The 12075-nt window shown below is 37.5% G+C and overlaps 1 protein-coding gene across 4 annotated transcripts in view; it reads left to right on the top strand.

Annotated features, from left to right (window-relative positions):
- The window catches only part of TRAK2 (trafficking kinesin protein 2), a 67918-nt gene that overhangs the window by 41202 nt on the left and 14641 nt on the right, over window positions 1-12075 (top strand). For 2 of the 4 annotated variants that reach the window (XM_056111575.1, XM_056111573.1), the window contains 7 exons: window positions 1090-1160; window positions 2833-2949; window positions 3906-4115; window positions 5105-5183; window positions 8897-9027; window positions 9431-9505; window positions 11488-11622. In XM_056111575.1, the coding sequence (XP_055967550.1) occupies window positions 1090-1160; window positions 2833-2949; window positions 3906-4115; window positions 5105-5183; window positions 8897-9027; window positions 9431-9505; window positions 11488-11622 (818 nt within the window). Of the gene's footprint in view, window positions 1-676; window positions 694-1083; window positions 1161-2832; window positions 2950-3905; window positions 4116-5104; window positions 5184-8896; window positions 9028-9430; window positions 9506-11487; window positions 11623-12075 lie in introns of those variants that run through there. The other 2 variants (XM_056111576.1, XM_056111574.1) reach the window with 2 other exon arrangements.

Here is a 12075-nt window from a genome sequence, read left to right as displayed (position 1 = left end):
TGTTATAAAGATGACAGGTTTTAAATTAATGAGCTAGAGAGACTGTACAGTAGTAGGGTGATTGCCTTGCCCGTTCAGTCCCCAGCACCACCTAGGATTCCCAGCAATCAGTCAAGAGGAAGTCTTGAGCACTGCTGGTATGACCAAAACAAAAAAAAAAAAAATGAGGGGCCCTTTAATTAAGCTATGGAGACTATGACTCATAACAAAAATATTAAAAGTTCTACAAACCTCAGGGGCCTTAGTGATAGTACCTAGGTAGGGCTCTTTCCTTGCATGTGGCTGACCCAGGTATCTGTGGCATTCCAGGTGATCTCCCGAGCACTGCCAGGAATAGTTCCTGAGTGCAGAGCCAGGAGTAACCTCTGAGCATTGCCAGGTGTGGCCTAAAAACAAACAAAGATTAATAAATAGAGGTTCTACAAATCCCATTCCTTATTTATTGATACTAGCTTACATGGTAGATTATCATAGTGTTAGGGATAATCACAACAAAGTTCTAATTAGATTGCTTGGTAGCACCATAACCTGTCAGTGTATTAATATTGGTTTGGATGTAATACAATTGGTGATTAACCTGCTTTCCCATCTCACACTCTCTAGTATGAGTAGATCACAGTTCTAATCTCACTGAGGGAAGACGAGAGTCAGACAGTGACTGCCTGTGATCCTTTGATGCTTTCTTCATTGGTTGTATGATGTACATTTTGTTTGAACTATTTCTTGGGTGTCTAATGCAGCAACCATTTCTCTTTTTTTCATGTATTTTTATTTTCCCAAATGAGATTTTGTTTGTAATAATTGGCCTGCTTCCTGGATAGATAATGCATGACTCATTTCTCTCTGTGTGTCCACACACGTGTGTGAACACTGAATGTCAAACCCCAACCCTCATGTGCGATGCATGTGCTCTACCACTGAGCTACAGCCCCAGTCCACCTGCTCAGTTTTTTTCAACGTATACTTCTGTTCGCCTGAGTAACTTTTGTGAAAGTCTGGGTTGTTGTTATATTTGAATTCTTTTGAATATTTAAACCTGTATTGTACCTAAATCTTATAAACAGTTGGTTTTAACCTTCTTAGTTCTAGGTACAGATAGGGTGGAGCAGATGACCAGAACTTACAATGACATTGATATGGTTACACACCTCCTGGCAGAGGTAGGAATTTTATCTTTTCTTTCTTTCGTACAAAAAAGCTGAAATCAAGTGAAAAATGATTATGTCTTTGCTCTTTAGGAGTTCTTAAGATTGTTACAACTCGAATAATTAGGGAACCAACTAGCATTCCAAAACAGAAAACTTTCTTCCTAAAGTAGAGGATTCAATTTCCGTTGTTGTTACAAACGAGCTGGTTAGCCTCCCTGTCCAAAAAGGGCAATTTTTATTTACTTTAATTTTATTTTTTGTTTTGGGGTTAAACCAGCCTTGCCTCAGAACTTACTCCTGGCTCAGCATTCTGGGATCACTCCTGACAGGCTCTGAGGATTGGTGCCACAGATCGAACTTAAGTTAAATTTTTTTTAATTGTTGAGGTACTATGATTCACAAGTGTTAATTTATATGTTTTAGGTATCCAATGTTATTGCACCAGACCCAAAGTGCCAATTTATAGCACTCCATCATTGTCTCTGTTTCTTTTCTAAAAACTTTTTTTTATTATTATTAAATCTTCTTGTTACCCTGGAGCAGTGCTATGTGTTTAGAAGTAGCTTCATTACAGATCAATACCTGCAATTGTTTACTTTTTACTTTAGGCTATGAATTGAGCCTACTTTGTCCAAGATGTTTTTCATATGGATAGTGAACTTCTTCTAGTTGACAGTTACAGAGGTCTCTCTTGGTATTTCACTTTAGTTGACCTTATGGATGCCTGCCCCTCTTATTTGAAGCATCCTTTTCCCCTCTTACCTAAGATCCCTAGTGAGTTTATATAGGCCACTTAGCCTATGTTAAAAATGAGGTGATGAGCCTTGAAAACGTGAGGATTAGCTGCCTGTTTTCAAGTGTTGTGAAGCAAAACAGTAAAACCTAATTTTGTTTACAGTAATGAATTTAAGTAGATTCTGTACTCATGTATATAAGGCAGGCATAAATTGGCAGTTTCCCATTCTGTGTAATAAAGTTCTCACTGTCACAATGTAGATGAGAGCCCTGTGCTTTTTGCTAAGTATCACCGTCTACTCAGAGTAATTCTTGCCTTTTCTGTAGTCCTACCTGCATCATTACTATCAGCTTCTTTAGAATCCCTTCTTCTCTGTACTTTGAGTAGAACCCTATAACCTCAATTTTTAGTGTTTTGTCCCCTTTTTTATTTCACATTATCACTTATGTCGCACTTGGCAACAGGTCTCCTAACTATGCATTCCCCTAAGCCTCTGGCAAATACTATGCCCTGGTTGAAACATTTTTTATATCATAAATACCCAGTATTGTATCACTATCATGCTTGATTGGCAAATACAGTCAACAAAATTGTGTTGGGCGTTTCATGTGGATTAGGCCCTGTCCTTATTTTTAAAGATAATATTGACTTTCTAATCCCCTAGATTTATATGTTCAAAGATTACTGGATTGTAATAATAAGATGATGAATAAATCACAGTTGATACCAGTAAAAGAAATGCCCTCTTTATGGTTAACATATGACCAGTATTAAGTATCACTTATGTACCAGGCCCTGTGTTTATTGTGGTGTTTGAGCAGTAAAATGGTTTTTTCTGATGGTGCTTTTTAGGACATTCTATTGAGTTGAGCAAAATTGAGTGCATAGTTTCTAAAATCCCTTTTAATGTTTTGTGACTTAAAGAAGGTGTATTTAATGTTTTAACAGAGGGACCGTGATCTGGAGCTAGCTGCTCGAATTGGACAAGCTCTCTTAAAGCGGAACCATGTCTTATCTGAGCAGAATGAATCCTTGGAGGAGCAATTGGGACAAGCCTTTGATCAAGTAAGCTTGTGATCACATTTTTACAGCTTGAAACAATTAGGTCTTAAGCAATGATGAAATTATTTTCTTTGGCATCTCTGAAGAGATGGCACTAGGCAAACAGCACCAGTGCATTCTGACTTTTTGTCAGTCATTGAACTGATTTGTACAAGGGAGTGCTTGTATGACTCTACCTTGGTTAATGTAAAAGCCTGTTTTCAGGCCTCGATGCTGGTGACTCCCTGCCTAGACTCTAACCCTTTCCTCACCCCTTTGTGTGTGTGTTTTATTTGCTGCTTTGTTTTAAACAGTGTATACCCATGATTAATAGATCTCTAGTTCCTATAAAAACTGAATATTATTTAATAGCCTGGTTAGATTTTAATATTTTGACAAATTTTTGTTCTAACGTGTTTGTACTTTTATAAATGCAGTGTGTTTAATACAATTTGAGCCTTTACATTGGAAATGTTGTCTGGAAGTAGTTTCGAAGTCCTGCAGAGTTACACAGCTTAGAAGTACAAGGCATAGGAGGCGAATTTGAAGTCATAATCTATTCTGATACCTTAAAGTTTCTTTAATTTTGTTCTGCTTTTAACTATACTATTATGGAAATGTTTTTTGGGTTTTTTGTTTGTTTTTTGCTTTTTGGGCCATACCCAGCAATGCACAAGGGTTACTCCTGGCTCTGCACTCAGGAATCACTCCTGGCTGTGCACAGGGGGCCATATGGGATGCTAGAAATCGAACCAGGGTCAGCCGCATGCAAGGCAAACTCCCTACCCGCTGTACTATCACTCCAGCCCCCCAAAATGCTATTTTTAAGTACCTATTACTCTAGTCAGTAAAACGTAACAGCTGATTGTATAAATTTGTTTTATGATGAAAAACAGTTGCTCCATGAATTTGAAGCCATACTACATGTAAATAATGGGAAATAAGGAACAAATTATATTGCAAGCATTTTTAATTTGCAGGTTAATCAACTGCAGCATGAGCTGTCCAAGAAAGATGAGTTACTTCGAATTGTGTCCATTGCTTCCGAAGAGAGTGAAACTGATTCCAGCTGTTCTACACCTCTTCGATTCAATGAATCCTTCAACTTATCTCAAGGTTTGCTGCAGCTGGACATGCTGCAAGAAAAGCTCAGGGAACTGGAAGAAGAGAACATGGCCCTTAGATCCAAGGTAGTATTGAGATGAAATACTCTGTAACTGAGGATTTGCTTTTTACCTCTTCAGATCCTGGGGAGTTGGGGGTGATCTTTAATTGGTGGTAGCAGCCAAGGCACATGTCTTTCCTTTTCTTTTTAATGATTTAAATCCTAATGAAACCAGAAAATAGATAGTGGGTAATTAGTAGCCATGGATAATGGCAGGGTGATGGGTGAACTAGAGAAAGCCTATATCTTATGGAGTTTACATATATTTATAACTATTTATGTATATAATTGCAACCATGTGAGAACTCTGTCAGTGATCCAAGGAGAAAGAGCAAAGGATTGGAGCACATGCTTTATGTGTAGGAGGCCTAGATTTTATCCTGTGCAGTGGATCAAAACCAAGAAATTAATTATGTTCAATAATTAAAAAATTCTCTGAGCTTGTACAAAGAGAGGGAGTCAAAGTAATTCTGTTGGGGGCATCTTAGCTTAGGTTCGGAATTAGAAGTACAGAGATGTATGATGGGAAAGGAAGGGACCCAGGGAATGATCAAGCATGTTTTACACAAGATCAGGTATGTTCAGGGTGGTATGGCCATAGACTAAGCTTGTTTTAATGACCCCTAGAGAAATAAAGGGAAGAGGCTAGAGAGATAGTACAGGGATTAAGGTGCTTGTCTTGCACGTGTCCTTCCTGGGTTTGCTCCCTGACATCCCATATTGTCCCCTGAGCCCTCCAGAAGTGAACCCTGAGCACAGAACTAGGACTAAGCCCTGAGCACCACTAGGTGTGACCCAAAAACAAAAACTAAAAAAGGAAATGAAGGGAGGTTGTTTGTCATATCCCTTTTTATACCCTTAAATTCTGGTAAAATTTTCTACAGTTTTGTTTGGTTTTTTGTTTGTAAATAATGAACTTGTATTTTCAAATGAAAATGAGAGGTTTTTTAAAAAATTAATACCATAGAATCATTAGAAGATATTATTACTTACTAATTTTCTTTTTTCTTGAAGGCTTGTCACATAAAGACAGAAACTATTACCTACGAAGAGAAGGAACAACAGCTCGTCCATGACTGTGTTAAAGAGCTTCGTAAGTTTCTTTTTAATGTTTCATTTATTTTAATGTAGAAAAAAGCCACAATTATTAATACACTTTTAGAATTAAAATTGATTAGGTAACAAAGCTCCAGCATTTGTAAGTATTACAAAAAATTAATTTATGTGAGAATTGTTACATCTTATGGAGGGGTGGGAGGAGTCAGTTAAGTCCTTGTCTAAGAATTTTGAAGCTGTTTGTTGCTAGTTGAACCATCTGTTACTGTTTGTGGAGTTTAGTGGGCTCCTGCGTGACTTTTCCGTCTAACTTGGTGTGCTACTGCTGGAATTTCAGTATTGAGGATCTGTGGTCAGGGCCAATGAGTTGACATGGTGGTGGCCGCAGAAAGTAGGGCTTGGGCCAAGTTGCCCACCCTAACTCTGAAAAACACCGGAGTTCTCAGCCTGGGCACCGGGTACCTGAAATTATTTGCAGTTTGGCTGCCCTGCAGTGAATATTCATGAAAGAGAGGAGTTGAACCCTTGGTGTGGCTGCAGTGGTGGGGTGTGGGTGCAGCCGCCAGGGCTTTTCTTCGGCAGGTTCATTCTCTGGTAGGGCAAAGCCTTTCTTCGGAGAGCATTGCTAAAATCAGAAAATTAGATTAATGAGTTCAAGCATCTCAAGAAATTGGTTTAAATAGTTACTGAAAATCTTATAGTCTGCCTTCAGTCCACACTGTAAATAAAATACCATCTGGGGGCCAGAGCCATAGCACAGTGAGTAGGGCAGTTGCCCTGCACTCACCAACCTGAGTTCAATCTCCAGCATCCCATTTGGTCTCCTGAGCCCACCAGGGGTATTTTCTGAGTGTAGAGCCAGGAGTAAGCCCTGAGCACCACTGGTGTGGCCACAAAATAAACCCAATAAAGCAAAATTTTAAAAATAAATAAAATCACCATCTATACTTTTAATAAACATCTTTGTTTCAGATTGCCATCTTTACTAAACAAAGTCATATAAATGAGTTATAGGATATTAAAATGAAAGGAGCAAAAGTTCTGTTTTGTTGATGAGGAAATAATCTTATAGAGAATATGATTTGCCAAAGATAGAAAACTGGTAAATGGCAGAGTCAAGTCTTATAATGGCATAAAACCTAACAATTCAGAAAGAGTTATTAAGTACCAACTGATTTTATGTGTAAAGTCTGGAATATTTTGGCTTGACATGATATTAGCCAAAATAACTCTTAGAAATAAATCACTTGGACAAAGATTGATTTTATTAGAGAGTAATATTTAATTTCTCTATAAGTACACAAGTATACCTCATGGTATTGCAGGTTCACTTCCAAATCACAGTAAAGCTAATATCACAATAATTGAAGTGACTTTAGATAATTTCTTTGGTTTTGCTGTGCAGATGAAAGTTATAAACCATTTTACAATCTATTAAGTATTCGAAAAAATATACCTACCTTAATTAGAAAATGACACAGAGACACAAAGTGAGTGCATGCTCTAAAAAAAAATACCTTCCTTTGACTTGCTTCATATCAGGTTGCCTTAAACCTTCAGTTTATAAAAGGAGAATTGCAATATGCAGTGAAACCAAGGTATACCTGTTTTACTTTGTAAAAGTATGCCTTTTACTTTGAAAGAAAGGTATTATCACATCACATCAATTTATTTGTACTACTCTGCTGCCTTCTTATAATAACAGTGGTAAAGAACAGAAGTAACATAAATAAAACTTTCCCTTCATTTCTATCATTACCCACTTTTATACTTTTTAAAAAAATAGCAATGTGACTCGCCCAGAATTCAATGCTTCCTTGGTGCTATCCTTTGGAATGTTACAGACTTTCCTGCCTCCTTGGTGCTATCCTTTGGAATGTTACAGACTTTCTGTCAATTTTAAAATAGTTTCACATGACACTGAGAAATAGTTTTGCCAATAGTATTTCGATGTCAAAGTTTTCAAATGAAATAAATGTGTATTTCCTCAATGAAACTCCGGGGGTGGGGTGGGGCAGTTTTTTTATGTATGTGCTTGCAATAACACTGAGCTATAATCTTTTTTTTAATGTTTGAAACTTTATTTAAACATCATGATTTTCAGAATTGTTTATAAAACAACTTTCAGTTATTCAGTGTTCCAACATCAATCCCACCACCCCACCAGTGTAAACTTCTCTCCAGTGGTGTACCCCATTTTCCACCCACTCCTTCCAAACCTGTTTCTTTAGCAGGCTCAATATAATTTACTTTATATTGCTTGTTACAACATATATCTCACAGTGGTGTTGCTAAAGTTATTGTCCGATGATTTACTAAACTGTTAAGTGTTCACTGAGCCTTTTGTGTTACTATTTTCACTCGCTGAGCTTAGTGGGCTTCCTCACAACTTTCCCATAAGATTCACTGTGCCCCTGCTGGGCTATCCGTACTATGAAATTTGCAGATGTTGCCCCTGGAGCTGTGGAACTGAAATTATTAAGCAGCTTGGCATCTCTCCAACGTTAGTGTGGAGCTGGACCATGTATATACTGGAATATCGCGGGGGGGGGGGGGAGGACACTGGGGTGCTGGGCCTTCCGTCAGGGTAAGAACTTGGCCCGTCCCCATGCTGAGAAGACTCCAGAGATCTCAGCCCAGAGAAGGGTCCTGCCTAAATGCCTCAGCTGTGGTATCTCTCTCTAAGGATCATTTTAGAGACCCTATTCTGTGTGCCTGGTGTTCCAAAAAGTTGTTCTTTTATATAGAAAAAGGTCAGTATCATTAAATGATTGTAACTGTTTCATTCTGGAAATGTTTCATGTTTTGGTTTGTTTTTGTTTGGGAGTCACACCTGGCCGTGTGCTCAGGATCACTCCTGGAAGGCAGGAGGGCTCAGGGATTGGACCCAGGCTAGCCACATGCAAGGCAAGCGCCCTACCCACTGTACCCTCTCTCCAGCACCCTGAAATGTTTCTTTGTTAGATTTGTTTTTGTATTCTAAACAAACAAACTAAATTGCTTGTTGGGATTTTTTTTTATGTCCTTGAAGAGCTCTCAGAGACATCAATGAGGTTATGTCTTGGTATTTGCAAAGATATATAATTCACTTGTCTCCTTTCAGCTGTCTTGTTCTTCATAAAGAAAAAGATTGGAGGGACTGGAGAGATAGTACAGCGGGTAGGTTGCTTGCCTTGCATGTGGCCAACCTGGGTTTGATCCCCCAAGTACTTTCTGGAGTGATCCCTAAGCACAGAGCCCGTTGTAAGCTCTGAGTGCAGCTGGGTGTGACCCAACCCCCATCCGCTCCCCAAAACAAAAAATCTTAAAAAGAGAGAAAAAAATTGAGGAAAGAGGGAGCTGGTTCAAAGGGCTAGAGCACATGCTGTGCTTGAGGAGCCCTGGGTTCAGTCTCTAACACTGCATGGTCCCCCAGGTACCATGTCAAGAGTAGGCCCCACGGCCAATGCATATAGCCCAAAAATCAAAGGAGAGGGGAAAAGATTGGCTTGATGCACATGCCCTCTTCAAAAAGAAATGTTGTTCATTTTCTTTTCACAAAAAGTTTATAACTAAAACTTTAAGTCATATGCCTCTGAGTCATCTCTCTTTGATTTCATTCTTCTTCTTTAATTCTGAACATAAGTCTTTCTAAAGAATCTTTATTTTTCCCTAAATTTAGTTTTTTAAAGTTGTGTTTTAAAATCTACAATTGTTATCAAATAGCATTTGACCCACCACCTACCATTTATTTTTCATTTTATTCCCAAGGTGAAACAAATGCTCAGATGTCCAGAATGACTGAAGAATTATCTGGGAAGAGTGATGAACTGCTCAGATACCAAGAAGAAATCTCCTCTCTCTTGTCTCAGATTGTAGATCTTCAGCACAAACTTAAAGAAGTAGGTTCATTCATTCAACAGATACTGTTAAGCATTGACAAAGTACATTTGCTTAGATACATTAAGCAAAAAATACAGTCCCTGCCCTCTTAAAGTGCTTTTGTGATTGTCTTAATCATCTCAGTGTCATTACCTATGGTTTATGACTACTTTCGAGTCACTATTTCTATCTATAAAATATTCTCAGAAGGTTGAGGTAGAATTACTGACTCGTGATCATTTTCCTCTGAACACCTTGATGGATTTAGTATTTCTGCTTATTTTATTGTTCTTATTTGACTTTTGAATGATTAGTTTCTAGGTTAGACCCTTGAGAGGAACTTTTTAAGATGTTGTCAAGAGAAAGTAGGCTATATTTTTATATGGGAAGATTTTATATGTCTTTTTTTAATGTTTTTATTAGCATGTGATTGAGAAAGAAGAACTGAGACTTCACCTCCAAGCTTCCAAAGATGCCCAAAGACAACTGACAATGGAGGTAATGATATCTTCTGTTATCTTGTGTAGTGTGGAAAGAAAGAAGTGAAAAGTTTCTTTCGTTTTCATGAGTAAAAGTTGTTAAGGGAACTACCAGATTTTAAAATAACAAAAGACAGTCATTTTAACTGTGAGATCTAAAAAGGAAAGCATTTTAAAAAGTCAGTCTCTTAAAACTATAATATGCTGTCCTTCTTGATTAATAGGAAGAAAATCTTTACTCTTAAAAATTATTTAGGAATATGTGACTCGTATGCCAGTTTACCTTAACTAATAACCCAACAGTTTTTTAAAACAAGATAATTTCTGTCTGTTCACTTATATCGGGCAATGTTTCAGGATAAATAGAACTCCAAATTTAATTTATTGGTAAAAATACGGAATTTTAAGTACTAAGCTTTTTTTATCCTAATTTCAAAAATAAAGGGAAAGAAAATAATAAACATCTCACCTATTTGGTTAAAACAAAAGGTAGCACTGTAGCACTGTCCTCCCGTTGTTCATCGATTTGCTCGAGTGGGCACCAGTAATGTTTCCATTGTGAGACTTGTTGTTCCTATTTTTGGCATATTGAATACGCCACAGGGAATTTGCCAGACTCTGCCATGCAGGCGGGATACTCTCAGTAGCTTGCCAGGTTCTCTGAGAGGGATGGAGGAAGCGAACCCGGGTCAGCCACATGCAAGGCAAACGCCCTACCTACTGTGTAGTTTTTAAGAATTCGTATTTTTTAGGAGAAATAGGAAAGATCTCTAAATTTCTACATTCAGTTCTGTGTGCTAGATATAATTCAGTGATTCTTTAGCATATGCAGAGTTTGAAATGTAGATTCTCAGTTAGCCATAAAAGTTTCTAACTAGGCAGTTCCAGAGAGAACCTATAATCTTCACATTTAACTGTCCCAGCCTGTTGACATTGATGATCCTGTCTATATATCACACTGGTGGCAATTCATAAGTTAAAATGTATTCTAAAAAGTATGTCCTCTTTAACATGCTTACATATCTACCTATAAAGAAAATTGTGGAAAGGAACAAGATACCATTTGTCCTGACTGAGTGTTCTGACATCGTCATATATATAGAACTTTGTAGACTTAATTTTGTCATTAACAGTTGAAAGATTTTCTTTATGTCCAGCATATGTATTAATGTGTTAAAACACATATTACAAAGAACCAGCTCCTCAGTAATGTCATTTTGTTCAAAGTCAGCTGGATTTTTTTAATTAAAGAACTCTGATTTATAAAGTTACTGATAGTTGAGTTTTAGGTATATAATATTTCAGTGCCAATCCCACTTCCAGTGTCAACTTCCCTTCACCAGTGTTCCCAGATTCCCTTCCCACCCCAACCCCCACCCCATCCCCATCTGTCAGCTTGACAAGCACATTACACAGTTCAGTGCTTGTAGCTTAGATCTCATGTTTTCAGTTTTGCTGAGTATGTGTTTCAGATACATGGCTGTACCACTCACCCATATCACCAGTATAACTGGAATCCTGATGTGTGTTCACCCATTACTTCCCATTCTCTTCTCCTCTTGATTTCTTTCCTTCTCTGTCCTCCTCTTCTCTAAACACTGGGATTAAGGGTAATCGAAGCATCCCCCTTTTACTGCAGTACATGAAGTTTTTTTTCTTATCAAAGTAATAACTAAAGCAGTTATTCCAGGAGCTGGTTTATACATCATCTGAATCTAACTTGACTCCCGCTCGAAGTTTATTTAAGGTCGTTGAAGCACTAAATTTTGATTAATGGTTAAGGTTGTCTATGTTACATCTCAGATTTTAAGGAAATTATGTTTATGTGTAATTCTTGTCAGGACTTCCTTAACTCTGGCAACTTGAAATGCATATACCCTCCTTAGTTTGCTTCAGCATCTTTGTATAGAAATACTTTCTCAGTGGGTTTGATTTGTTGTTGTTCTTTTAATCATTACTATTTCTAGTAAGATAACCTAATTTGCCATTCTTTTCTTTCAGCTACATGAGTTACAAGATAGGAATATGGAATGTTTGGGAATGTTACATGAATCCCAAGAAGAAATAAAGGAACTTCGTAGTAGATCTGGCCCTGCAGCTCATCTTTATTCCCAGTCATATGGAGTTTTTTCTGGGGTAAGGAACTAAGAAAGTTACTACATTTTTAAGGAAATTTGTTTGAGTAGCTGTTTGTAAAAGTGATATGCTTCCTGGAAAGGTTAAGCACCTTGAGAGAGGTAATATGGTTTGTCTTTGTTTCTGGAATCCAGTTATTGATTCAGACCTTAATATATATATATATATATATCAACATCAATTTTCATAAGTCCTCTTAATTACTATAGCCTTTCATCTAACTGATGCCCTTTCAGATTTATTATAAGGCTATGAAACTAACCCTAAGGAAATTGGGCCTAGGTCCACCATAAATAGGTGTCATGCATTGTCTCTCTCCCATTATTGATGACTGTCAGTTTAACTTCAATCACTTAGTCAAAGTAGTTTCTGCTAATCTTTACCACTGTAAAGCTAATTGTTGTTTATGAATAAGTAGTTGAATTAGCTTTGCTAATTAACTTTACAGTCATG

The sequence above is a fragment of the Sorex fumeus genome, unplaced genomic scaffold, assembly GCF_029834395.1.
Source record: "Sorex fumeus unplaced genomic scaffold, SorFum_2.1 ptg000014l, whole genome shotgun sequence".
NCBI classification, from domain to species: Eukaryota; Metazoa; Chordata; class Mammalia; order Eulipotyphla; family Soricidae; genus Sorex; species Sorex fumeus.
The sequence above is the reverse complement of the archived record's forward strand: the minus strand, read 5'-3'. Positions and strand labels throughout refer to the sequence as shown.